Raw genomic sequence first — 24,431 nt, forward strand, 5'->3', positions numbered from 1 at the left:
GCCCTCTATAGTTTGCAACAAAATACTTCTTATACTTATTATAAGTTTAGTATAGTATATAAAAAAAGTCATAGTATTTATGTCGGAGAAAGTGATAACAAAGTCGTATATCGAAAAAAGTTATAAAAAACTCATACTATAGTATATTGAAAAAAGTCTAGTATATCAAAAAGTCATAGTATAGTATGTCGAAAAAAAATCTAAGTATAGTATGTGGAAAAAAGTGATATAAAAAGTCATAGTATAGTGTGTTGAAAAATTCACAGTATAGAATGTTAAGATAAATCATAGTAAGTATATAAAAAAAAGTCATAGTATAGTATGTCAAAAATAATCAAAGTATGGTGTGTCAAAAAAAGCATCATGAAAAGGGCCACCCTGGACTGGGAATCAAACCTGGGTCAGAGTCTGCAGTGATAATTCACTGGTTGGCTATTGGAGCAGTAAAAACCACTGAGCCACTGTTCCACCAAATAAGTTTTGTTGAAAACAGTAAGAGTCTAAAAACGCTGTTAAAAAGTCATAGTAAGGTTTGTCAAAAAAAGTTATTAAAAATTCATAGTATTTCTATCTGAGATTAACTGAAAGAGCCCTGGTAAATTTCCCATTGAGCTCTGATTTCTGTGTGTTAACAGGTTCATTGTTCACTGTGTGTGGCTGAAGTAGTCCAACATCCGATGGCAGCACAACCCTTAAAAGACTGGAGCAGTGGTCTCTGTGACTGCTTTGAAAACTCGAGTACTTGTAAGAATCAAGACCACAACTTAAGAAAAATTGTATATTTTTATTAAAGTGGACACATTATGCTTTTCCGTATTTTCTGTAATATCTACAATGCTATAATGTCGGATTTTCATGTTAAACATGCCCAAAAAATCATAATAATTAGGTAAACACATTTACCAGTATTTATTGTTGTTAAATTCTCCCCAATTTCGGGTTGCATTACTGCTGAAACATGCCCAATTTGGTAGCATTTAGTTCAGAAGCATTTATCTACGATTTTTGACGGTAAAAAGTGCTGCTTCGTTCCATTACAATCTAACGTTAGCAAATGCTAACTAATAAGTAACTGTATGCTAACGCCAGATAGCTGTACCATTTCTCCCCAATTCCGTGTCACATTACTGCTGGGACATGTCTGGTAGTGTAGTGTTTGGTTTAGAAGCCTTTATTTGTGATTTTTCACGGTACAAAGTCCTGCTATATACTCCATTACAGTAGCTCCTCAAGCTGCAACTAGTAAAAACAAAAGCAGAGCGGAGATTCCAGGAAACACACTGGCCAATCAGAGCAGACTGGGCTTTTTCGGGAGGGGGGCTTAAAGAGACAGGCGTTCCAACAGAGCGTCTCAGACAGAGGGTGAATACAGGAGCAGCAGTCATGGGCAGTATGAGTAAGATAAAGTTTTTTTTGAACATTAAAACATGCAAACATGTCCTAGTACAAACACACAATACAAGTATGAACCTAAAAATGCTTTATAATAGTTCCCCTTTAAAGGTCTTCTTTAGTAAGACAAGTCTGTTGGTGTATCTCTGTGTTTTTCAGGTTGCTATGGTTTCTGGTGCTGCCCTTGCCTTGCCTGCACAGTTTCAGAAAGATTTGGAGAGAACCGTTGTCTCCCATTATGTGACATATGCAGCCCTGCCATATTAGCAGCCTTGGGGATACCTCTGTGTGCGGCCCCTCCTGCAGGCCTGTCCTTAAGGGCTGCCATGCGAAATAGATATGGAATCAAGGTATGATTCTTTAAAGGTGATAAATACTGGATTTCACATGAAAACTTTAATAAAATGGATGCAATGTCGAATTAACAAAAAAAAATGTTGTTCTCTGCAGGGTTCTCTCTGTAAGGACATCTTAGCTTCCTGTTTCTGCGGGTGGTGCAACTGGTGTCAGATGCATCGTGAGTTAAGACATCGTGAAAAAACTCCCACTGTCGTCAATGTGCACCATCAAAATGTTACAAACGTGAACGTGCAGCAGCCTGCTCCAATGATGATGGCTCCTGTATACCAATATCAGTGAAAACCAAAGATTGAGAGTATGATGATGAATAACTTTGTTTCTTAATAATCATGACAATTAGAGTCTAATAATTGTTGACTATCGTGTCAAATTATTTTCTGAAGTTTCTGTTTAAAAAAATCTAATTTACTGTATATATCCTAAACCTCTCTTATTTTGTTTCTGTGAAGTTTGTTCCAAGTCAGATTCACCAAACTCTCTTAAGTGCACAAACGTGAAGTAAATTGATCAGTTCATCATGAATGTCACCTGTTGTTTGTGAGATTATATCATAAGCATAATTGACCGTTTAAGGCTACCTGATACTGTTGCAGTATGTTTGTGGGTAAGTTTCATTCACAAAAATGAATTTCACACTGCTGAGCTTCAAGTCCTCTTGTCATAAATCACCAGACAAAAACTTTAGCAGTCAGTAATCATATTAGAGAATCAAAAACTATTAGAAAATATTAATAATACAATGAGGTTTCATCCTAAGAGTCACAGACATAAAGAGTAAATGGTCTGACATGAAGTCCTATGCTACAAACTATCTTTATAAAGCAAAGCAGTCCATGACTAATATGTGAGGTGGTCAAGAGGATGTGACAACTCCCCCTGTGGATGAAGTCTAACTATCTGTTGAGAATTTTGTTCGTATCTACGAGAAAATTGGTAAATGCCACAAAATCCCTCGTACGACCCACTTAATAACAAATCTGTTCCTTTGAGTGTTTTTATGACTATGTATAGTGTTATCTAACATTGCTAGTTTGCAGTTGGCTGTAGTCTTTGCTGGGTCTTCAAATGCAACTTTTTGGCCGAGACACAGGAAAGAGTCTTCTATGTTCATGAGGCGACACAACAGTTGGCCTTCATCGCCACTAATTATTTGATATCAGCTTGATTTGTTTATACCTATTTACCTATGAAAATATATTAAATATTTTGTTCTGTTTAATTACTGTTTGTCATTTAATTGTCTAATTAAGCACGTTAATAAAGTTGATTACCGCTGTTTTCAATCTGTAGTTTTTTTGTACAGACAGACACATACACACAAAGAATCCACATTTAGAGATCTTATCTGATTTATTTTATTTTGATATTTGGTGTCAAACAATGTGTCATGCTCTTGACCACTAGAGACATACATATTTCTCATCATCATGTCTTTTTCAAGGGGAAATTCAGTCTTTTGGGGTTGAAAAGAGAATTTATTGTATTGAAAGTCCCAAGATTTGCAGGTTTTTACAATCCTTTTATTTTCTTTTCTGTTAAAAACTGCTTCCTGAATGATGAACCCTTCACCAGAACAATAAAGCTGGGAGTGCCTGCCTTGACAAAAAACCTGTTGACAGAACAGGAAATACAGATTGTCAGTAAAGGAGTGTCAAGGAACAACATGGCAGAAATATATTCACAGATAATTTCCGCTGATAAACGTTTCTTAACTGTACTGGTTTACAGAAGCAGAAATATATGACAATGGAGATCATTCATATCATTTGTCTTTAAATCACTGGTTGCTTGCTTAACAAGGAAACACCAAGAGCTAAGTAGTAATTTGCATGGTTCTTAATAAGATAGGGGCCTTATAAAGACAAAAAGGATGTGCAGTTAAAATGTCAATTACAGAAAAATGATAAACACCTGTCAGCTAATTGAAATCTAAGAATTATTGGTGACATAAATAAAAAAGAAAATCACATTATTACACTCAAAAAAATCCTAGTATAGTATTTCATAAAAAAAATCCTAAAGAAAAGTCATAGTATAAGAAAGTCATAAGAAAGTCTTAGAAAGTCATAATAATAAGTTTATTTGATATAGCACCTTTTACAGACAGTCAAAAAGTGCTTTACATGATATATTATAGTGTAGTATGTCATAAAAAATCCTAAAAGAATCATGGTATAGTATGTCATAAAAATGGCAAGAAAACATACCTTTTATGCTGCAACACTTTTAAAAGCGACATCTCTGGGTTTACTTGGTAGAATGTCTCCTTCTCCTCATCTTCAAAGTACAGCTAGAACATGGAGAAGGGTCAAATGAGATTATTAGGATTAAAAATGTATTATCATTTTATCTGATTCACACTACATTTTTATAAAACTGGCCTTTTTGGTAATAAAATATACCTCTCGTCTGACTGCTGTACTCTTGATTAATTGTACTCATCAGAAAACAGTATTCTACATATACTTGTGTCTACATAATATGAAACATAACTAACATAATATAGTGCATAATGTATTCACTTCATCAGAATGTGGCCCTCTATAGTTTGCAAAAAAATACTATTTCTTATACTTAATTATTATACGTTTAGGGACGCAGAATATAATAGTAAAAATTATACAGTATTATTCCTGACATTTCTTGCACATAATTATATTTCATGTGCCTTTTATTCTACTTTATTTGTCATGGAGGGACCAATAATTTAGGAAAAACACACAAACCTGCAAATTTTGTGAGTGGTATTTTCTGTCCTCGTCCCAAGGTGGGAGTTCTTCTCCAAACATGACCGCCAGGTGATCCATGAAACTGAACAAAAATAAAAAAAGAGACAGTCATATCGCAGCTGGGATTCTGATTAAAGAACTCCTGACGTATTTTGACATATAAAGTATCCCACAGAAATACAACAAATCAAGACAAATTTGGGACCAAAAGAAGGAGTGAGGTTACCAGTTGTTTTCGCAGAAAGCAGAGATGAAATCAGTCTGCCGGTGTTCAGGATAGAGGAAGAGAACAGGCCAGTGCAGAGAGCGCTGCTCATCCAGGAACACCTGAGCCCCCGTGACCTCCTGAGAGCTGAGGCCATCCAGGCTCAGCGGTGATAGCGCTGCTGAGGGGCCTTCGTCCTCACTGTCCGAACCGCGCCGACGAGGCTTCGCCGAATGGAGGAGCTTGATGCCTCGATCCTGCGTAAAGCACACAAAAATATATCTGATAATCATTTGAAAAAAGTCAGGCTCAATGAATATAAAATAAGTGTCAGATTTGACAAATTGTTTCAGGTATAAAACAGTGATTTCCACAGGTTTGATGCTTAACTAAGCACGTTGTAGTTTCATTTTCCTCTCAGTTTAAAAAGGAAAAGGATGCTTACCTTTATAGCAGCCAGAAGAGCTTCTTTCTCGCCATGCAGCTTTTTTTCTTTGATCTTGTTCTTTCTGGCATCTCTCTCTGCTGCTCTCTGAGGCACACAAAACAAACAGGGCTTTGGGCTTGAGGGGAACCAAAACCTCCACCTTAAAATCGCTTGAACTCATTAGTGATTGTACCTTGTGTTTATCTGCTGCTGCTCTCAGCTCCTGCAGCTTCTTGTCAGTGGGATGGACCTTGAGTCCCTCATCACACCACTGGACGGCCTCTGCAAAGTTACGCAGCTCTATACAGCTCTGAGCCCCTGCAGAAACACACACAAGATATGTATACAGGATTGTTTTGTCATAATTCTAAGCAGCAATTTTACTTTCTCGTTATCACCATGTACTTATGCTATTGTAATATTTTAGAATTTCTAACCACATTTATTGTGATATTATAGTACAAGGTATGCTTATATTACATACCTCTAATCAAGGCTTTAAGGTGGTCTGGCTTAATCTTTTTTGCAGCTGCAGCATCGTTCAAGGCAGAGCGCATGTTACCTGTGTGATGTAAACCAGAAAAAAATTAGGATGAAATTAAGCAGGAAACATATGCAGATGTTTTTACAGGGGAAATATTATTCTGTGACATAAGCACTTGGCTGCTCTTCAGCTGAGTACAGTACTATATTTTATTTCATATTATATTCCTATATTTTAACTGCTACAATCTTATGTCTTAGATTCTACTTAGATTTTGCATATGTGACTTTCTTTTTTATATGTATTTGTATGAGCATTGTTTAGAGGGAGCCTGAGAACTAAGGAATTCACTGCTAACGACTGCTTCACTGCAATTGTTGTGCATATGACAATAAAGAACTTGAACATATACTTTGTAAACCACTTATTATTTATATGTATAACAAACCATATGTCTGGTGCAAGCAATACATGCATGTCTTAAAAAGCTGCTAATGTATCTGTATGGCTGGCATGTAAATAATAAACCTTACCCAGGTGGAAGTGCGCTGCTGCCCGGTTGGTGAGGAGGACAGTGTTGAGCTCCTGGTCTCCACATTTCTTCTTTAACCCTGCTGTGTAGGACAGTATGGCCTTCTCGTAGTTCTTCTCTTTGAAAAACTCATTGCCTTCATCTTTCAGTGTCTTTGCTTGCTCTGGGGAGGAATGATGGGAAAGGAACAGGAATTATTAACCGATTTTCAAGTCTACAAAAGCTTGTTTCACTGACGACAACTGATGTTTCAAAAGCTTGAGGGACTGGTGGCCCACCTACCTTCTGGGGGTCTATCTTCATCATGGATAATGGCCTGGAGACAAGCTAGTTCTGGGTATGTGTGTGGGTCAATCTCTTCGGGGGCTGTCTTCATGAACATGGGTACTTTATTAAACTCCTGAATGACACAAAACAGAGGATCATTGCGGATGGACAGAAAATGTAACGCTACCTCTATCAAAGTATCTTAGTATATTAGCTTGCTGGCTAACAACAACGACGACATTAAAGTTAACAATGCTCATTTCCGTATGACTTTCTTTTCTAATGTTGGTAACCGATAGCTTCTACATGTTAGCGTTACCTCTTCCCAGTTGTTTTCACTGAAGCCCTTTTTATATCTCTGGGTCTTGAATTTGTCCATGAACTCGTCCATGCCATCGTCGCTGTCATGTTGCGCCTCAGAGGACGCCATTTTTGGATTAAATATGTGTTTGAAGCGCTGTTTTTTTTTAAATAAATTATCTATGAACTATGACATTAGACTACTGCCTCCAGCATCAGCCGTAAAAACGTTAACTTTTTTTCGCCAAGCTTCTTGTTTACACATGTGCATGGGCGGTAAGACGTGTATAAAGATCCGTGTGGAAACATAGTACCGATATTTTAGTTCCGACGTCGCCTGACCAACAATTACTAATATATTTTATTATCAAAAAACTGCCAGAGATTAAATAGGTATAATAAATTTGCTCATGTGCTGTAGAATACTTACGTGCAATTTAAAGGTAATTTGTCGTTACTTGAGTATTTCAATTGGATTTATTTTGTATTGGTAAAATAACGTGATGAAAAAGAGAGTGACATACATAAAAGATAAATAAGATCCGTAGACATATTGGACAGTATTTCCATTTTATGCTTCCTTATAAGGAAATATTGTCATTTTTTCAACACCTAATTCAGATAACAGCTAAATGAACCAGTTACTTTTCATACAAAACATATTACTTTATTAAATATGATCAACATCATATTAAGGTCAATATAACTTTGACCAGCAACAATAAAACCATGCTTTTATGTAACAGTACTTTTTCATACATACAATTATGAATGCTGGACTTTTTAGGTACGATGAGGAGATAATAGACAAATGATAGATAGAAATGGTAAAATAGTCAGTAATTAATTGTACTTTATTTATTTTAATGCTATGCTACTTTATACATTGACTACATTTAAGAGAGAAATGTGATTTTTACTGTGATTTATTTGACAGCTAAAAATTAAGTTTATGTACAAATTAGTTGAAGAAAATATGATGCATTGTTTTAGCTTAAAATGACCCAGTTGTATATAAAGTAGTTAAAACTGACTTTTACCGGCAACGTCACTTTCATCAGAATAAATACATTACGTATAACACTCTTAAATGTACCTAAACTGTACATTAAACTTCTTTATTTTTGACCTTCTACTTCTGTAATTTAACTTGTAATCGAGTATTTACAGTACATTTTGTTGTTGTTGGTACTTTTGCTTAAATATCCATTACTGGAAAAGGTGTTTTGCTTTCCATTTACAGTATAAACCAAATGCCAGCATTGAGTTGTACTATGATGTCAGTTGTACGCTACAGATGCAAATGCATATTGAAACACGACAGCAAATAGTCATTATTTCTGTTCATGTTTTTATTGCATGAAAACATGAAAAAATGAATTGTGTATTACATCATGGTAACCAAATGCTATTTAATATCATAGGGTTCATTATCAAGCTTTTGTTGTTAAAGTAAATGTATGCCTCAGCAACCCTAACTTCAATTAATGTGTAATTCTAGATGCCAAAGCTATGAAATCTGAGCTCCATCATGGGGCCCAGACCAAGAAGCTTAAAGTTATGAAATCTGATATCTCCCCACCCTAACTTCAATTAATGTGTAATGACTGGGAATGAATAAAATGGGTGAAAAAACAACTCTTGAGCATTTGTGGGCGTGGCTAAAGACTTTTATGCCATATTAGTCCTATAAAAGGTTTGCAAAACATGAGATCCAATTAGAATTGAGATATATATATATATCTATATATATATATCTATATATATATATCTATATATATATATATATATATATATATATATATATATATATATATATATATATATATATATATATATATATATAGTCCTCTTTATGGCATAAGACAAACCATATCATACCAGGCTTTTGTTTTCTTTCCCCGTCACCTCACCGATTGCCTCATACACACTTATTACAAAGTACACACACAACCTAAAAAAAAATCCTTTATTACATTCAGAGTTGTTACTCATACAGTTTCCACTCTTCCCAGAAGATCTAACAGTCCATCTTTACTGAGAAACATTGTCTCACCTGTCTGCTGACAGATCACCTCAAATCTGGGGGTTGCCTCCAGAGCTCCCTGTCCTACTACAATAACATACGGGTAGCCTAGTCTTCTGGCATCCTTCAGCCTCTTCCCAATGGTCATCTGTGTACGGTCATCAAGAACAACTTCCCCTCTCAAACAAGGCATGGTCTCTCCCAAAGTGTGAACCAGTTCCTCAGCTAAGACAGCCGCCTCGTCCACCTTGCTGCCCTTCTTCGGTGGTAAAACACACGCCTGGTAAGGCGCGAGGAGGCCTGGCCAGCGGATCCCCTCTTCTGTTGACAACACCTCAATGGCTGCAGCGAGAATACGGGTTACCCCAAGACCATAGCAGCCCATCTCCGCAATACTAGGCTTGTTCTGGGCATTGCTGAAAGTGGCATTGAATATATCAGAGTACTTTTTACCCAGGTAAAAGGTGTGGCCGACCTCTATACCCTTTGACTCCAGCAGTGTGCCAGTTTTGCACTGTGGGCAGTCAGTTCTGTCTGATGACATGGTTTCTACATTAGCAGAGAAGGAGCAGTTCCCACAGACCAGAAGCCGGTCCTCACCGATGTCTGCTGGCAGCTGGAACTCGTGGGAGAGTTTACCGCCGATGTTGCCCGTGTCCGCCTGCACCTGAACGCAACGCAGACCCAGTCGGACGAAGAGCCTGGTGTATGCCTGGCACACAGATTCATAGGTCTCGTAAGCTGCTTCTTCACTCACATCAAATGAGTACATGTCCTTCATGTAGAACTCCCTCCCTCGAAGCAGACCAAACTTCGGCTTTGGTTCATCTCTGAATTTGCGGGTGATCTGTTTTAAAAATAAATAAGTCATGATGTGAAAATTGCAGCTCATTACAACAAATACATTGGTGGCAACAGGATGAATAGCTACCTGATAAAGGAGCAGAGGGAGCTGTCTGTAGGAGAGAGTCGTCTGGTGAGCGACCAGAGTCGTCACTGCCTCTTCATGTGTGGGACCCAAGCAGTAGTCGGTTCCGTGGCGGTCTTTCAATCGGAACAGCTCCTTTCCCATCAAGTCCCAGCGCTCACTGGTTTTCCAGAGATCAGCTGAGCACAAACTGGGCATGTCCAGCTTCTGCCCACCGATCCCCTGCATCTCTTGGTCAATTATTCTCACCTGTTGATTGAAGACAGCAGTTATTACATGTTAAGGACCAAAATGAGAATGTGTATACATTTATACTCAACCTTGCTCCTCCAATAGACTTTGCCAATTATTTGAATAAATCAATCTGCAAAAGAAAAAAGTACTCAGACTTTAATTTTTCTAACCTGTGACAAGGGGCCAAAATTAGACATGGCTATTTTTTATGGGGTCACAAACCAAAAAGGTTGGGAACGTTTGCTCTAGTGTGCAGTCATGGATGACTGTCAGACATATTATGTGACCTATACACCAGAAACTGAATAACCTTATGCATATGGTTTCTTTTTTGAGAATATATACTTGTATGATTTATGAGTCTTTGAATCAGTCTTTTCTTTATATAGCAGGGTCACAGATTCATGTCAGAAAAATAAATTTTCCTTTTTTGTGGAAATCACACAACCAGATAATTTCTTTAACAAAAACTAATCTCACCAGCTTCTCCATGGAGCGGACGGTGGCAGGTAGATAGTAGTAACAACCGGGGTTGGACGGATGGATGAGCCCAGCCTGCTGCATGAGCCTTTGACTCTTACAAGTCATCTCTCCCTGCAGCCGGCTGTCCAGCCCCACATCACGCAGGTTTGAAGGCTGGTAGAGGCGGGACACCAGGAGTGTGGGCTTGATTCGTCTAGAGTTGGTGGAGGCAGGAACAGTGGCATGCTCAGCACAACCTGAATGGTTTCTCCGGGGAAGTACTGAGGTTCTGTGGAGCCGCTGGAAGACTCTCTGCCAGATCAGATTCATTATGGGCTCCATGGTAAATCCAGACCTTTTAGATGAGACAAATCCGTTAGAGCTGAAGCAGTAGTCAATTCACAGAGAATAAATAAGCAATAGGGACATGTTTTTTTTGCATATTTCAATTGCCCTTTTAGATTTACTGATCCAATACACTACAAAAAGGTCAAACAGACCTAAACTATAATAAAGCTATACCAGCTGCTATAAAACACGATCGGTAACGGCCATTTATCGGCTGATGTGGCTCATCAACGATCGGCAATCAGTATTGGCGGCAAAAAAAACCTGGGTCGGGTTGCATCTCTAATAAGCAATATCTTGATTATTGATTAATCGTTTGAGTGATTTTTCCAGTTTGGGTCACAAAACAAGACAATTTGAGGACATCATCTTGGGCTTAGAGTAATTATTGTTATTACATACCATTACACGTCATTTAGCCGACGCTTTTACCCAAAGCGACTTACAGTTGCTATATATTAGGGGTGCAAGATATATTGACTCAATATCGTTATCGCAATATCACGTTGTGCAATATTACATCAAAAGTGTCGCAATAAGTATGCAATATTTAGTTTATTTTGTGGAGCGCTGCGTCCCGTCCGTTGACTGTGTGGCTTAGTTGTGTCTGATTTAGAGCCCGCTTGAAACGCTATAATGATCATCATTTCATTGGCCAGTTACCGTACCACTTGCACGTTAGTACACTTCAGCGCACTAGTCCAGTACGTGACAAACCCTATGGAGCGTACCACGTGTGTGCATATTTCAACAGAGTGACCGTGGAAGTGAAGAAATAGATAGTGACAACAAAAAGGAACGAATCAGAGAAGCGAAAGAAAAGTTGTGTCCTGTTCTCTTTATTTATATTTATTTATTTATTTTATACTGTACAACCAGTAAAACAACGTCCTGTTCTGTAGACATGGTCGTTATTTATTTATTCATGTTGTACCAGTCCAATATGACAGTAAGTTGAAATAAACCTTGTGTTGTAAGAACACTTGTTTAATTTGTTATGAATCTATTTTGATGCGTTTTCCCGTAACTTTTGTAATTTTACATATGTTTAAAAATATTGAAATTAATATCGATATCGCAATATCACATTTTGTCAATATCGTGCAACCCAACTATATATCAGAGGTCGCACGCCTAACTAGGGGTTAAGTGTCTTGCTCAGGGACACATTGGTTAATGTATCACAGTGGGAATTGAACCCAGCACCCCCAAACCTAAGGAATGTGTCATATCCACTGCACCATCACCACCCATATTGTAATGAGCATTTACTCTATTTTCTGACATTTTATAAAATAATACAAGTATAAACCAATCAAACAAAAAAGAAATCAACAGATTAGTCAATAATGAAAATAATGGTTAGTTGCAGCCCTAAAATCAGCAGTGAAAATGTAACTAAGTGTAATTGCTCGAGCATTATACTTAAATACAATTCCGAGGTACTTGCACTAAAGTTAAAGTTCATGCTACTTTATACATCTATTCCACTACATTTTAGAGGTAAATATATACTTTTTACTCCACTACATTTGTCTGACAGATTTAGGCTAGTTCTCAGTTACTTTGCAGGTTCAGATTAATAATACAAGGATAAAAATACGACTTTATTGATCCCTTGGTGAAATTCACAACCTACTCAGCAGCATGTATAGTAAGAAACAAGTAGTACATTTGCAACATTGAAGTAATGTACATATTAATGCATTCACAATTTTAATTCAATAATACAATATTATTCTGAAATGTGACATTCATTTTGTACTTAAAGTATATGTGATGTTGACACTTTTGTACTTTGAAGTAAAATTCGAAAAGCAGCACTTTTACTTGTAATAGAGTATTTCTATAGTGTGGTATTGCTGCTTTTACTCAAGTAAAAGATCCGAGTAGAAATACACATACACATCTAAGTGAAGTTATAGGAAAATAAATGATAGTCGCTGAATGCAGGTAGTAAACAGGAGTGGTCAAGGTCGTCAACAGTAATTTCCTTACAGATATATATATATATATATATTTAGTCTTTGGAAATAAGCTACAGATGTAAAACATAAATGCAGATGATTGGTTTAAAGTTTAGATGCCAGTGCCACTGGCAGCTTTCCAGAGTGTCCACAGCAGCGACAGATCCATGTTATCAAATGCTGCCCTGATGGACAGTTTAGCAGTGTAGTTGACGTTAGCTTGTTACGGTTAGCTTCCTCAGTTAGCACATAACGAAAAAGCCACATACACAGAACAATAAACACGACTCACCTTGGGACCGCAACTACTGTCAGATTCTTCTGAAGAGATTATCTCAGTAAATGAGCAAATAGTGGCATTTCTATAAAGTTGCCAGATTGCAAAACATTGAAGGTCTCTGCCTGCACCATGCTGTCTTCCTCAGCTGAGCTACATGCCGGGAGGCTCTTTGCCCCGATGTTACACCGCCACCTGCAGGTCTGGAGGAGTAACGGCGTTTCGAGACAGACAGACAGACAGATAGACAGATAGATAGATAGATAGATAGATAGATAGACAGACAGACAGACAGACAGATAGATAGATAGATAGATAGATAGATAGATAGATAGATAGATAGATAGATAGATAGATAGATAGATAGAAGTTGCATGGGGAAAGGACGAAGGTTGAATGGTCTGCAAACTCATTTAATAAGCCATTTGGTGGTAGCATTACTTCACTTCCTCACAGAGTCATGCTGCATTTCAATACCAGGTACAAGACAAATTTCTTCAAAATAATTTTGTTTATATAACCACATTGCATAGTTACATTAGTTACGTGCTTGTGAACAAAAAAATAAAACAGCCCAATATTTTCAGCTGTGATCTGAATGAGAAGCATACTAAAGTGCTGACTTTTGTTCATGTGACTGTGACTTTGACTCTGACCTCATAAATTACTTCATTTTATGAATTGTTTTTCTTGATTGCTTCTATCTGTTTGGCAAACTCACAGAAAACACTGTAATTACTTTTGGCTTTAAATTCCTGGAATGTCAGTGTGAGCAAGTCCACACAGCTATCCACAAAAGAATATGAAAATTAAAACACATTCATTAAAAAAAAAATTATATATATACCTGCAATTTCCCCTTGCTTTTCTGCGAACATTTCTCTCTTTCAGCTCAGTCTGAACAGTAAGTGTCCAAGATGACATATCTATTTTCCACATAAACATAATAACATTCATTCTGATAAAAAAGCGTAAATTAAATTCAGTGCAAAACATAAAAAACAAATATGAGTATATATAAAATTGGTTCATCTTTTCTGTAAAGCCTTAAAAAGTTAATTTTGTTACAACAAAACACAACAAATGGCAATAGCCACTAATCAGCACAGAGTAAAATACACTGTTTTGGCTCAATTGACGAGTTTTTATTGGATGTATGTACTATACTATCACAGGCTATCTTTGCCCTTTGTTGACATTATACTGTACTGCAGTCTGTGTTAGTGCACTTTTACTGGCTTTATAGCATTTTATGTCAGCAATTTGAAACCATTATTCCTTCAGTCAAGTCAATGACACACAAAAACCTGATGGTCAGCTCACACGGCAAACAGAGTGTCTCTCTCTGGCTCTTCTCTTCCAGGTGGACATTGACACTGACACATACACACACACACACACACACACACACACACACACACACACACACACACACGTATTCTCGAGCCAATTAGGTTTGTGCCTGTTTCATCCATTTATCTAGAGGCTCTTGTCGTGAGATTGATTCTCAGATAAATGGCCGACTGAATGTCTCCTTGAGATATGAACAATCCCACTAAGACAGATCTTATCTGCAAACATCACATTTGCCAGTTTGGTTTTAAAGTAAATATTGACTTCTTGAATCTTACAAAGACATACATGGCACTTTAAATATATTGTATCATACATTAGCAAGGGTGTATATTTGGTTACAGAAATGAGGGGGGCACAATTAAGTCAGTTTTTCAACCAAAGTTTTAAATGAATCAAGCAAATAATATATTGTGGTGAAATTGGTAATCAGGCTTCATACTAATGATGGTATCTGGATAAAAGAAATGCTGCATTAACCCTTCTTATTTTAAGTTTCCTTGATAGATCATTTACCATACTTTATGATAAACAATGTTGTATTTGCATCTTTACCGCAAGGAAAACTGCCCTTTACTGTCTTTGACTTATGTTCTAGCATATTTAGGAAAGTATAAACAGTATATAAAAACTCAAGATTAAATGTTTTTCTCTCAGGCTGAGTTTTAATCAGTTCCTCCCTTCTTAAATCTGGATTATGACAGTTGGACATCCCCATTCCCTCCTTTTATAGCAGACTTCAATTCAACTGTATTGTCATTCAAATTGTGTACAATGAAACGTAGTCTTCTGTGACATTTATCTTCACGTTTCAGTTTAAATTCTCAGTCATGACATTATGGCTGAATACTGAAAACATGTCGGAGTTTTGCAATTTGATCAAAGCTCCCACAATGGAGAGAACCGTTTTTTTTTTCTTCACTGCAGCTGCTGCTCAGTTTGCTATAGAGCCAAACTTCTGTCACAACTCTGTTAAAAGTGCATAATCAAGGTTCTTGTTTGAATTCAGATGAAATACAGAGTTGGCTCAACGCACAGAATCAGCGAACAAAGTCAGTTAGACATTATGTTGAGGGATAAACAGAAGCCCTTGTTTTTAGTTTGTCAGTCCAAATGGCAGATAATGTCACTCAACCTGATCATTTGACATCATTTAGGGTCATTTAAGGTCATCGTCTACACCTATCCTTTGAGTCAGTAATCAGTACAGTTGGACAAAACTGTGTTCATTATGACAAAAGAAGTTGTAGCTCTGATGATTAATGCACATCAGCTCCAGACACATGAAGACGATGATGCAACAGAAACACTGTTATATCTCTATTAAAATCATTACTTAGATTATATATATACAGCAGTGAAAATATTACAGACAAAATACCGCAGACTTAAACATAAAAAACTGCTGAGATAGCGTAAGGAAAACCAGGAGCCAGAGCAGAATCATAAAGGTCGAAAACATGTTAGGGAGCCAGAATAGTCGGGTTAAATGAATAAACCGGTGTCTGCTGATACTGCATGATAACCTTACCTGAAAAGAATGAGATCATGAACATGTCTGTTTTAGACAAAACAAATCCCAACTCAAGGTCCACTTACTGGCTATTTGCAGAGCTTTCAAACATATATGCTCAGGTACCATGTTGGCCGTGGAGCTCAGCAGATGTTATTGTGTGTGATTTGTTTTCGTAGCACCTTTAGGAGTTCAGCTAACAAAAAATTAAAACATTTGTCAGAAGTCATGCATTTTGAACGTTTATCTTGTTTTTATGTGGTTACTGTACATACAGTATTAGTGGAACATGATGTTCACCGGCCCTCAGTCAATTATTACTGATTGAGATAAAATAGCCCCGTTGATGCAGAATCTCTTTAACATACAAGCATCCAGGCTTTAACCTGGAAAAATTGTAGCAAATTGTAGTTTGGGTCCAGTTCAAAAATAAGGAAATAAGAAAATATTTACTACTTTAAACGTCACTTTATCAGGAAATTATTGTAAGTTCTTAGTGAGGTTTGGTTGACCTCCATCAATCTGCTAAACTTGTTAATCAAGTTTTCCTTTTTTATCATTACGAAAAAGGAAAGACAACAACTAAAAGACTTGTAATAACTTCTGATCTATGAAATAGACAAATTGTTGTTTTTTTGGGTTTTTTTTTTTTAAAAATTTGGTCGATTCTATTTTTATATTGTTGTTTTATTCTACCACACAGCACGTCCAACTAAACATAATATAACTTCATTGACATCCTAAGTGGGACCTCCACCGTTAATGATCGAACTGAAATGTCATGCTGAGTATCACATTGCACCATCAGCAGCAACGTAATGACCTGCATGATGGGACTGTCAACATTGACTTTTTTCCTCTCGTATGACCCAAACTGCTCATAAAGACAAGCACAACCGGGCCAATAAAGCGTTGTAAACAGATGAAACATCTGTTTGGGAATCACTTTGCATCACTCAATTAGCCATGCGGTGTGGTGAAGGTCGGTGCAATCACATAATGACCAAGGAGGCTGCACTCATCTAATGTGATTGTCAGTTTAGGGTTGTAAAAGGCTGATGGTCGTAACTCTCTCTTAGACGGCTAAAGATGGTGATAGTGGAGATGACCGGAAACATAGGACTGTGTGTGTGTGTGTGTGTGTGTGTGTGTGTGTGGGTGTGTGTGTGTGTGTGTGTGTGTGTGTGTGTGTGTGTGTGTGTGCGCGTGTGTGTGCGTGTGTGTGTGTGTGTGTGTGTGTGTGTGTGTGTGTGTGTGTGTGTGTGTGTGTGTGAGTGAGTGATTGGGATGGGCTAAAGGGAGGAAGTGGAGAGATACTCTGCATTGATGAACTGAAAGTCAGATGGTATATAACACATGGAGATGCAGGCATTGGGTCAAGAAAGAAGACTTAAAGACAGCCGGCAAGATAACAGATAACCAACAGAAAACAGAACAGAGCAGCTGAGGAAGTTTCAGGAACAAACCAGACCAAGAAAGACATAAATCTCCTTCAGGTATCCAGCATGCGTGCTCTGGTGGTTTTGCCTCTGCTTTTGTGTGCAGTGGTGTGCGTGGTCCAGGTGAGAGCAGAGGTGAAGGCAGTGAAGCTATGCGGTCGAGAGTTCCTGAGGGCCGTCGTTTACACCTGCGGGGGCTCCCGTTGGAGGAGAGTCCTCAGTGAGTCAGACATGGACGGTGAGATGACTTCTCTTTTTATTCTCTAATCTCTACATCTCTAATCTAACATTTCAACACAGTTCAACAAAGTTTACTTTTTGCCTTGGTGCAGGATTTCTTCTGTTTCTGCCTAGATTTATCCTTAAAGGATATGTTCACAATTGTTCAAGTCTGCCTTACAACAACAGACAAGTGGCTGCATAAACACTGAACCAGGTATTGCTGGCTGTAATTATTCCTTCTGTTCATTCCGGCCATTCAGAGATCCGTTTTCAATGTATATGATGGGGACAAAATCTGCAGTCCTCCCTCCATGAAAATTATTATTTTTCATTGTAAAGTTTATGTGAAGCTAATATGAAGGCTCAGCTGTCAGAGTTAAATGGATATCTTCCAAAGTTACAACCTTTTTGGTACAAAAAATACCTATTTTTGTTACTATCCCTCCACTGCATCTCCACAGGGAAACACAAATAGGCAATTCCCCACTAAAAAGGCTGTCACTTTGGAAGATATCCACTTGATTTAACTAACTTAAACTGATGAAGTCTCATATTAACTTTAGAAAAAACTTTAGAATTAATTTTTGCACAAAATGAGTACTTTGGATTTGGTTCCCCATCACTTAGATTGGAAGTGATCTTTTTATGGTCAGTATGAACAGGATGAATAATTACAGCATGAAAACGTCTTTAATGTTCATATGTGCGTATTGTTTAGAGACAGATTTGAAAAATTGTGAACCTAAATTTTAAATGTTTGTGGTAAATACACCACAGGGCTACCTACAATAGACAGGTGGGCTTATACAAATTTGTACTATTTACTTAATGCTATTTATTTTAAAGTTTATCTTAATCTCAATGAGACAATTTTTGTTTCTCTTTAAGTAGCTTTAGGGTTGTAAAAATCATCATACTCCACACTGTCTAAGCTTTTTAACATTCTGTATCAGCTTATTTCAGCTCTTCAGTGAAGCTCTATTGGGAAATGTCTCCCCAAATTCAGCCTGACATGTTTATGGTATTTTCATAAACTTTCTCTTGACTTGAATTTAAAAATAAAGTTGGTTGGTTACCAACTCCTGGGCTGCTACTTGTTAAGGGTTTAACTACTGTCTGGTATGAATCCTGCAGTTTGCATCCAACTTTTGTGGAAATGTAATCATTTAGTTTTAAGTTTTCTGCAAAAGGTGACCTCTAGAAGCTCTCATCCTCATTCTTGTTTTACTTTTTAACAATATCTCTCAAAGCATTTATGTGTTTTAATGTTACTTTCACTGACTCAGGCATCAACATTTTAACCCACTTAACTGCTGACTGCAAACTTGTAATGTACGACATTATCCCTCAGACTTAAACATAAAAGTTATATTTCTATAAGCCAGTAATTTGAAGCTTTCCAGTGCTGTAATTCTTGCTACATGTACTGTGTATTGCATACTAATTTAGCGGCTGTAGTTCAGTGGGTGTGAGCAGGCAGACAGGTGCCAGACACATTGTCTGCTATTTTACCTTATTATGCTTGAGGATCCCACATATCATCATTAAATGCTGCTGTAGTCTGTTCTCTGGGCAGCAGCCTCTCTCTCTCTCTTACTGTCTGTCACACACACAAACAAACCCAGTTAGCCTATCGGTCATGCTGATTAGAAAGAGTAAAGTGACACTGGAGAAGACAAATAGCACTGAGTTTAATCTGTGCAGTCATTTAGAGTTTCCTCATTTAATGGGAACATAGAGCTCAATTACACAAGACTGATCTGAAAACAGTCATCCATTATTATTGTTTGAAACAACTGTGAAAAACTTGGACACTGACATTTGCAGAGATGAGTGTGAACCCTGTTGTTGGACTGAATTAGAGCAAGTGTTTCTTAAACATTTGTTGCATTTTGTTGTTCCAGGTTTGCCCACAGGGGAGCAGGGCAGTTTGGAGAGCCTGAGCAGCAGCAGCCCGGGCTCCGAGTTGACCAAACGGGATATGAATAACATACTGACCACCGTGTGCTGCCAGGTGGGTTGCAGGAAGAGCGACCTCACCTTCCTCTGCTGAGGACAACCTCCCCTCTTCTTCTTCCTTTCTCCAAAATGACTCTGCTATCTCCCGTCTCGCCTTAGTAGAAAGCAAATCTCAATCAAAATACTGATGTTTTAAAACAATACCATCACTGTATTGTATGTACAACAAGGCTCATATCCACACTTTAAGTGATTGCTTTTAATATTTTTTTTTAGAGTTATTACTTTACCTTGTAAGGTTTGTAGATGTGAATGTGGACCACGTTTGTAAACATGTTTCTGAATCCGAGTTGGAACCATAAGAATAGATTTTATTATAATAAACTTATGGACAGATATCAGTATCTCAGCCCTGGTTTGTGTCCTGTATGTAGCCATGGATCCACAGGGTTGCAAGTGTGTCCATCTCTGCTTTGATGTATGTATAGGAAACTTGAGCTGTATTCTATAATTTCACTATTTTTGTCAAATAAATATTCTTGCACGGGAGTTACATTCTGTGAGGTGTGACATCTTTTTTAAATTGCAGTCCTCGTCACTGAGCAATACTCCAGTAAACCTAGAGTCAATAGGATCATCATAACATACATATGTGACAGAACAGTGGTGCTTTGAGCTAAATGCTCTCAATGGCAATGCTACCTTTCTGATGTTTACCATCATAGTTTGGTGTGTTAGCAACTAGCACTACACACAACAAATGTGATGTGATTGTCATTCGTTTTGCAGGTATTTGGTCAAAAACCAAAGCTTTGGACAATTTATAACTTATCCCAAGTAGAACATTGATGTGTGTACCAAATTATACGGGACTCTATCCAACGGTTGTCAACAAAATAATAAATGTGAACACGTTCCACCAGAGATGCTGTGAGACATCACCCAGTATCCATGAATGTCTGTACAACATTTTGTGCTAATTTTGTTAGCGAGTTATATTTTACTGAATAAGTGACAAATTTGCTAGATGAAAATTCATGGGATCACTAAAGTCACCGAGAATCATCCTCTGCGGACCATGACATGTCCAACTTTCAAGGCAATCCGGCTAGTAGTTGAGATATTTCAGTCTGGACCAAAGTGACGGCCCAATGACAGTCCAACTTCTCGCTGTGCTGCTAGTGTGTCTTAGAAAAGCCACAGAAATATACAGGAAACTACTATTTTGTATGTATTCATGAGAAAGACTAAATTATAAAGAGAAAACTGCAAACACAGACATCCAGTTATAACTTTTATTGGTTTTGGAAAGAAGCAAACTAAGTTTTTCAGTTCATCTTAGCATTGTTATGTACTGTACAAACAGCTTGCACATGTGTTTGAGGTTAACGGTACAGAACCAAAAAGCATTCTGGCTTATAGCACACATAAACACACTCCCTGCTCTCTTCTTAACATTAATACAGGTAACTGACAGCACAACACGTCATTTCAGTACTATCTATCATCATGAATGCCCCACCTGTTACTGCATGCTCGGCATGCAATAATGAATTACTGCAGGACAAATTCACCACAGAGATGAATATCTGTAAAAGTTTTGTTCCATTTTTTTAACTGATGCAAAGAATTATCTGACAACTAACAGACTGAGTTTAGTACTGCAACATGACTTTCAAGCTGAAAGACGTAGGCTGTCGTGTAGTGGTAATTTAAAACCGATGCCTGATGGGGGATGTGTGTGGTGGGCCTCTGTAGATAATGCTGTAGTGACTGTTGCACTGATAGCTTCAAGATTCACCCAGAAGGTTACAGCTTCCTCTCAGGCATGTGGATCCATCCAGTCAACTAGATGAAGGACTGACATGACTGAAAGAAAATGTTACTAAACTAATGTGGGCGCTAAATGGCACCAATCATCATCACCTTGCACTGATAAATTAAATGCAACCTCAGAACCTCAGACAATTCCACAATGCTCTTTTAGACCGAATCGGCACATAAATAAAATGACTTTTATCTTAACTGCACAGCTAAAATCTGATCTTTTTATTAGCCAAATAACTACATCAAAACTACAGTAAGTCCGATCGAAAGTACTCCATCATTTATTAGGAGTATTGACATGTTGCTAATAGTCCTCTTGACGTACATTTAGTCAAAGATGCTTCTACGACAGCTCTGAAAGGACCATGATTGGTTTCATTTAGCAGAATGCCGACATACAGTACAGTACAGTACAGCGATCTTCGGCTACACTTCACACACACTTTTTTGTTCTTTGTGTTGAGTGTCAGAGCATTCAGGAAGTTCAACATCATCAGCAGTGTTTATTACACATTAAACAATATAATATTTTTTCATTTTTATCCATTTTAAAAATATTCAGTTTATTCTCCTTAACAGAGGACTGACTGTCCGGGGTACACGCACAAAAAATAAAAAAAATAAATTAAAAAAAAGAAGCATTTTGGTCAGCTTAACCTCAATCTACAACCTCATTCAACTTGACATCTCACAGAGACCATTACGATTATGCAAAATAAAGCCATGGATACAAGCGCTGGTTGGATGATCAGGGGTGTACTCATGATATAATCAGTTCAGGTACCACTGAGGTGAATGGAAACAGGTCAGAAAACAGATCAGACATGTTAGGCTAGATGTGGGAACTGAGAATGTTGGATTAATACAAGTGTTTTCTGATGAGGTTTAAGTAATAATAATAAAAACAAGCTGGTCCTAGTAAACTAATCTTGTTCCAGTAGTGGTACCACAGTCACCAAACATCGTCACTGCTGTTGAGGAAAATGAATTGCTTTTGTTCTCATTGTCTTAACCTTATTAAAAGGAAAAGTTCAACAACTTTGGGAAATATGCTGACTCACTTTCTTGCAGAGAATGTTAAATGTTAAGAGGGAGACACGACACGTTTATCTTAGCTTAGCATAAAGACTGGACTTAGGCACAGTGATGCTTTGAGCTAAATGCTAACCCTCTCACAATTACAATGCTAATGCTGACATTTAGCAAGTATATTTAACAAGTTCACCATCTTAGTCTGGTAAGGAATCTCCAAAGTTATTCCAATTCATCCTGAGGGGGACATGTTTGTACCAAATTGTATAGCAATCTGTTCAGTTTTAGCCCATTTCATTCCAAACCACAAGCATCAACCTGCTATAGAGATCACAAGTCAGTAGGATTCATCATCTGAGGACTATGAATGTAAAATTGAATGGCAATCAATCTAAAAGTTGAGATATTTCAGTCTGGACCAAACAACAACTGACTGACATTGCCTTCCATACACGGCATATATCTCTGTAAAAAACAGATTAGCTGCTTCCAGTCTTTATGCTAAGCTAACCGTGTCCTGGCTCCAGCCTTATGTTGAACAGACAGATATATGAGTGGTACAGGTCATCTTGTCTAACTCTCGAAAAAAGAAAACAAATATTTCCCAAAATGTCAAACTAACTCTTTAAACTGTGGACCTTGCCCATGGTATAACTAACTCTACATAACACTGCTTTCACAAAGCATAACACAGCATCCAGGAAGATATTTATCTTTTTCTTTAAATTACCCCCCACCCTCATATATAGTTCAAATCTTCTGTTGCACTCGAGTTAAAAAATTATATCTGAAATAAATTCAAAAATTATACCTTATACTGTACACAGTTTACCCAACTACACAGATAACAAAAGAGAGAGTTCAAATATGTGTACTTTTCAGGGTTCTGAGTTGTGTGATACCATTCAAATTCTATTTGTATACAGAATCACATGTTTTATACAACAAATCATCGTCATCAATAAATAAAAATAGAATGCTGTCATGTACTCTGGAGTCTATCACTGCTGTCCTGGGAACAACATAAAGGCTATCTGACAATACGAGGAAAACACCAAACGCCCTTTAAGATATATATTATCAATTTAAAATGACACTTTGTACACATCGTTTGTTCTGACGGGAAAACAGATTTTTCTTATTTTGCAACCAGTAAATGATTTATCATTGCAGCTGCCTAACTAGCTAAAAACTCTCCACGTCTGTGTATTCCAGAGAAATAAAATTAACAGTTTGATTGACTGATCAGTGCATTTGTATTAAAAAAAGGATGTGATCCAAAGTCATTTGACCCTGTAGTACCAGTAGGTGATGCATGAACATTTTTGTAGTTACCTGATTCTGTGTTTCAATCACTGACCATAAACCTCTTTAATTTCACCTCTTGTGACAACATGTGTCAAAATGCATCAGTAAATGCATTTACTTGCTGGCAAAAAGACACGCAAATGGCTGCCATCAGTGCAAGAGCTCTCTCAGGCTTCGAGCTCAGACTCTATTAAAAGATCTGATTTTGAAGGTGTATGATTATCGTATTGTCCTGGGCCCTGCTTTAACTCAAACCAGTCTATCTTTGGGGCGTTAAGACTTTGTGTCAGAGGCTGAGGTGTGTCTGACTGCAGAGATCTTATTGAAGGGTATTTTTTACAGCCAAATCTTTCTGGACTCTCGACAACAAACAGCTTGTCACCCAGAGTTAAAATCTGGCCCAAACTCTTTTTGTCAATGTCTGTCTGTCAGGCAGCTGCAGTGAAACTTTAAAACAACACCACCACACATTGACCAGAGGACGATGGAGACAGAGGCACAGACTTCAGAGGGAGGAAGAACCCAGGTGTCAAACTGCAGCAATACAGATGTTATGAAATGAATACAAATACGATAGTTACATGACCTTAAACAGTTTCCACGATGCTATTTGCAAGTAATACAATACTGCTGGGTAGGCTGCGGACCTGTCGTTTGGGTTCAGAAAAGGTTAATGGAAAGTCTGTCGTCTGGTGTTGGTTTGTCCCCTGTCCTCGATGCCAACCTCTGTCCACTGCGATTGTTCTGTTCAACAGTGCTGTTGTCAGTAGCATGGGTTAGTTGTCGGCCAGGTATTTTCCTGAAACGCAGCGACGAAATGTTTAGGTTTTATGTTTGTTA

The 24,431-nt window shown here is 37.6% G+C and overlaps 5 protein-coding genes across 13 annotated transcripts in view; 2 read left to right on the plus strand and 3 right to left on the minus strand.

Moving 5' to 3' along the window:
- Nucleotides 1-607: 607 nt before the first annotated feature.
- LOC118496268 (cornifelin-like) lies at nucleotides 608-2,691 on the plus strand. Its single transcript, XM_036007306.1, has 3 exons — nucleotides 608-744; nucleotides 1,552-1,742; nucleotides 1,843-2,691. Exons 1-3 carry the CDS (start codon nucleotides 678-680, stop codon nucleotides 2,029-2,031), a joined length of 447 nt encoding a protein of 148 aa, XP_035863199.1. The 5' UTR covers nucleotides 608-677; the 3' UTR covers nucleotides 2,032-2,691.
- Nucleotides 2,692-3,083: 392 nt separating this feature from the next.
- Nucleotides 3,084-7,002, minus strand: ttc4 (tetratricopeptide repeat domain 4). Its single transcript, XM_031283822.2, has 11 exons — nucleotides 6,716-7,002; nucleotides 6,412-6,529; nucleotides 6,131-6,292; nucleotides 5,598-5,675; nucleotides 5,307-5,431; nucleotides 5,132-5,218; nucleotides 4,708-4,943; nucleotides 4,479-4,563; nucleotides 3,960-4,042; nucleotides 3,269-3,361; nucleotides 3,084-3,205 (listed from the first exon to the last, which is right to left on the minus strand). Exons 1-11 carry the CDS (start codon nucleotides 6,824-6,826, stop codon nucleotides 3,178-3,180), a joined length of 1,206 nt encoding a protein of 401 aa, XP_031139682.1. The 5' UTR covers nucleotides 6,827-7,002; the 3' UTR covers nucleotides 3,084-3,177.
- Nucleotides 7,003-8,646: 1,644 nt separating this feature from the next.
- pars2 (prolyl-tRNA synthetase 2, mitochondrial) lies at nucleotides 8,647-13,191 on the minus strand. Its single transcript, XM_031283981.2, has 4 exons — nucleotides 12,954-13,191; nucleotides 10,365-10,701; nucleotides 9,654-9,899; nucleotides 8,647-9,569 (listed from the first exon to the last, which is right to left on the minus strand). The coding sequence occupies exons 2-4, from the start codon at nucleotides 10,686-10,688 to the stop codon at nucleotides 8,688-8,690; spliced, it is 1,452 nt and encodes a 483-aa protein (XP_031139841.1). The 5' UTR covers nucleotides 10,689-10,701; nucleotides 12,954-13,191; the 3' UTR covers nucleotides 8,647-8,687.
- A 3,967-nt stretch (nucleotides 13,192-17,158) lies between these two features.
- On the plus strand, nucleotides 17,159-19,822 carry insl5a (insulin-like 5a). The gene is made up of 2 exons (XM_031283946.2): nucleotides 17,159-17,481; nucleotides 19,370-19,822. Exons 1-2 carry the CDS (start codon nucleotides 17,310-17,312, stop codon nucleotides 19,516-19,518), a joined length of 321 nt encoding a protein of 106 aa, XP_031139806.1. The 5' UTR covers nucleotides 17,159-17,309; the 3' UTR covers nucleotides 19,519-19,822.
- Nucleotides 19,823-20,705: 883 nt separating this feature from the next.
- Nucleotides 20,706-24,431, minus strand: part of sgip1a (SH3GL interacting endocytic adaptor 1a) — an 87,827-nt gene continuing 84,101 nt past the window's right edge. For all 9 annotated transcript variants that reach the window (XM_036006895.1, XM_036006888.1, XM_036006894.1 and 6 more), the window contains one exon: nucleotides 20,706-24,390. In XM_036006895.1, coding sequence (XP_035862788.1) covers nucleotides 24,368-24,390 — 23 coding nt within the window. In that variant the 3' untranslated portion in view covers nucleotides 20,706-24,367. The remainder of the gene's footprint in view (nucleotides 24,391-24,431) is intronic.

This window comes from Sander lucioperca, chromosome 11 (genome assembly GCF_008315115.2).
Source record: "Sander lucioperca isolate FBNREF2018 chromosome 11, SLUC_FBN_1.2, whole genome shotgun sequence".
NCBI classification, from domain to species: domain Eukaryota; kingdom Metazoa; phylum Chordata; class Actinopteri; order Perciformes; family Percidae; genus Sander; species Sander lucioperca.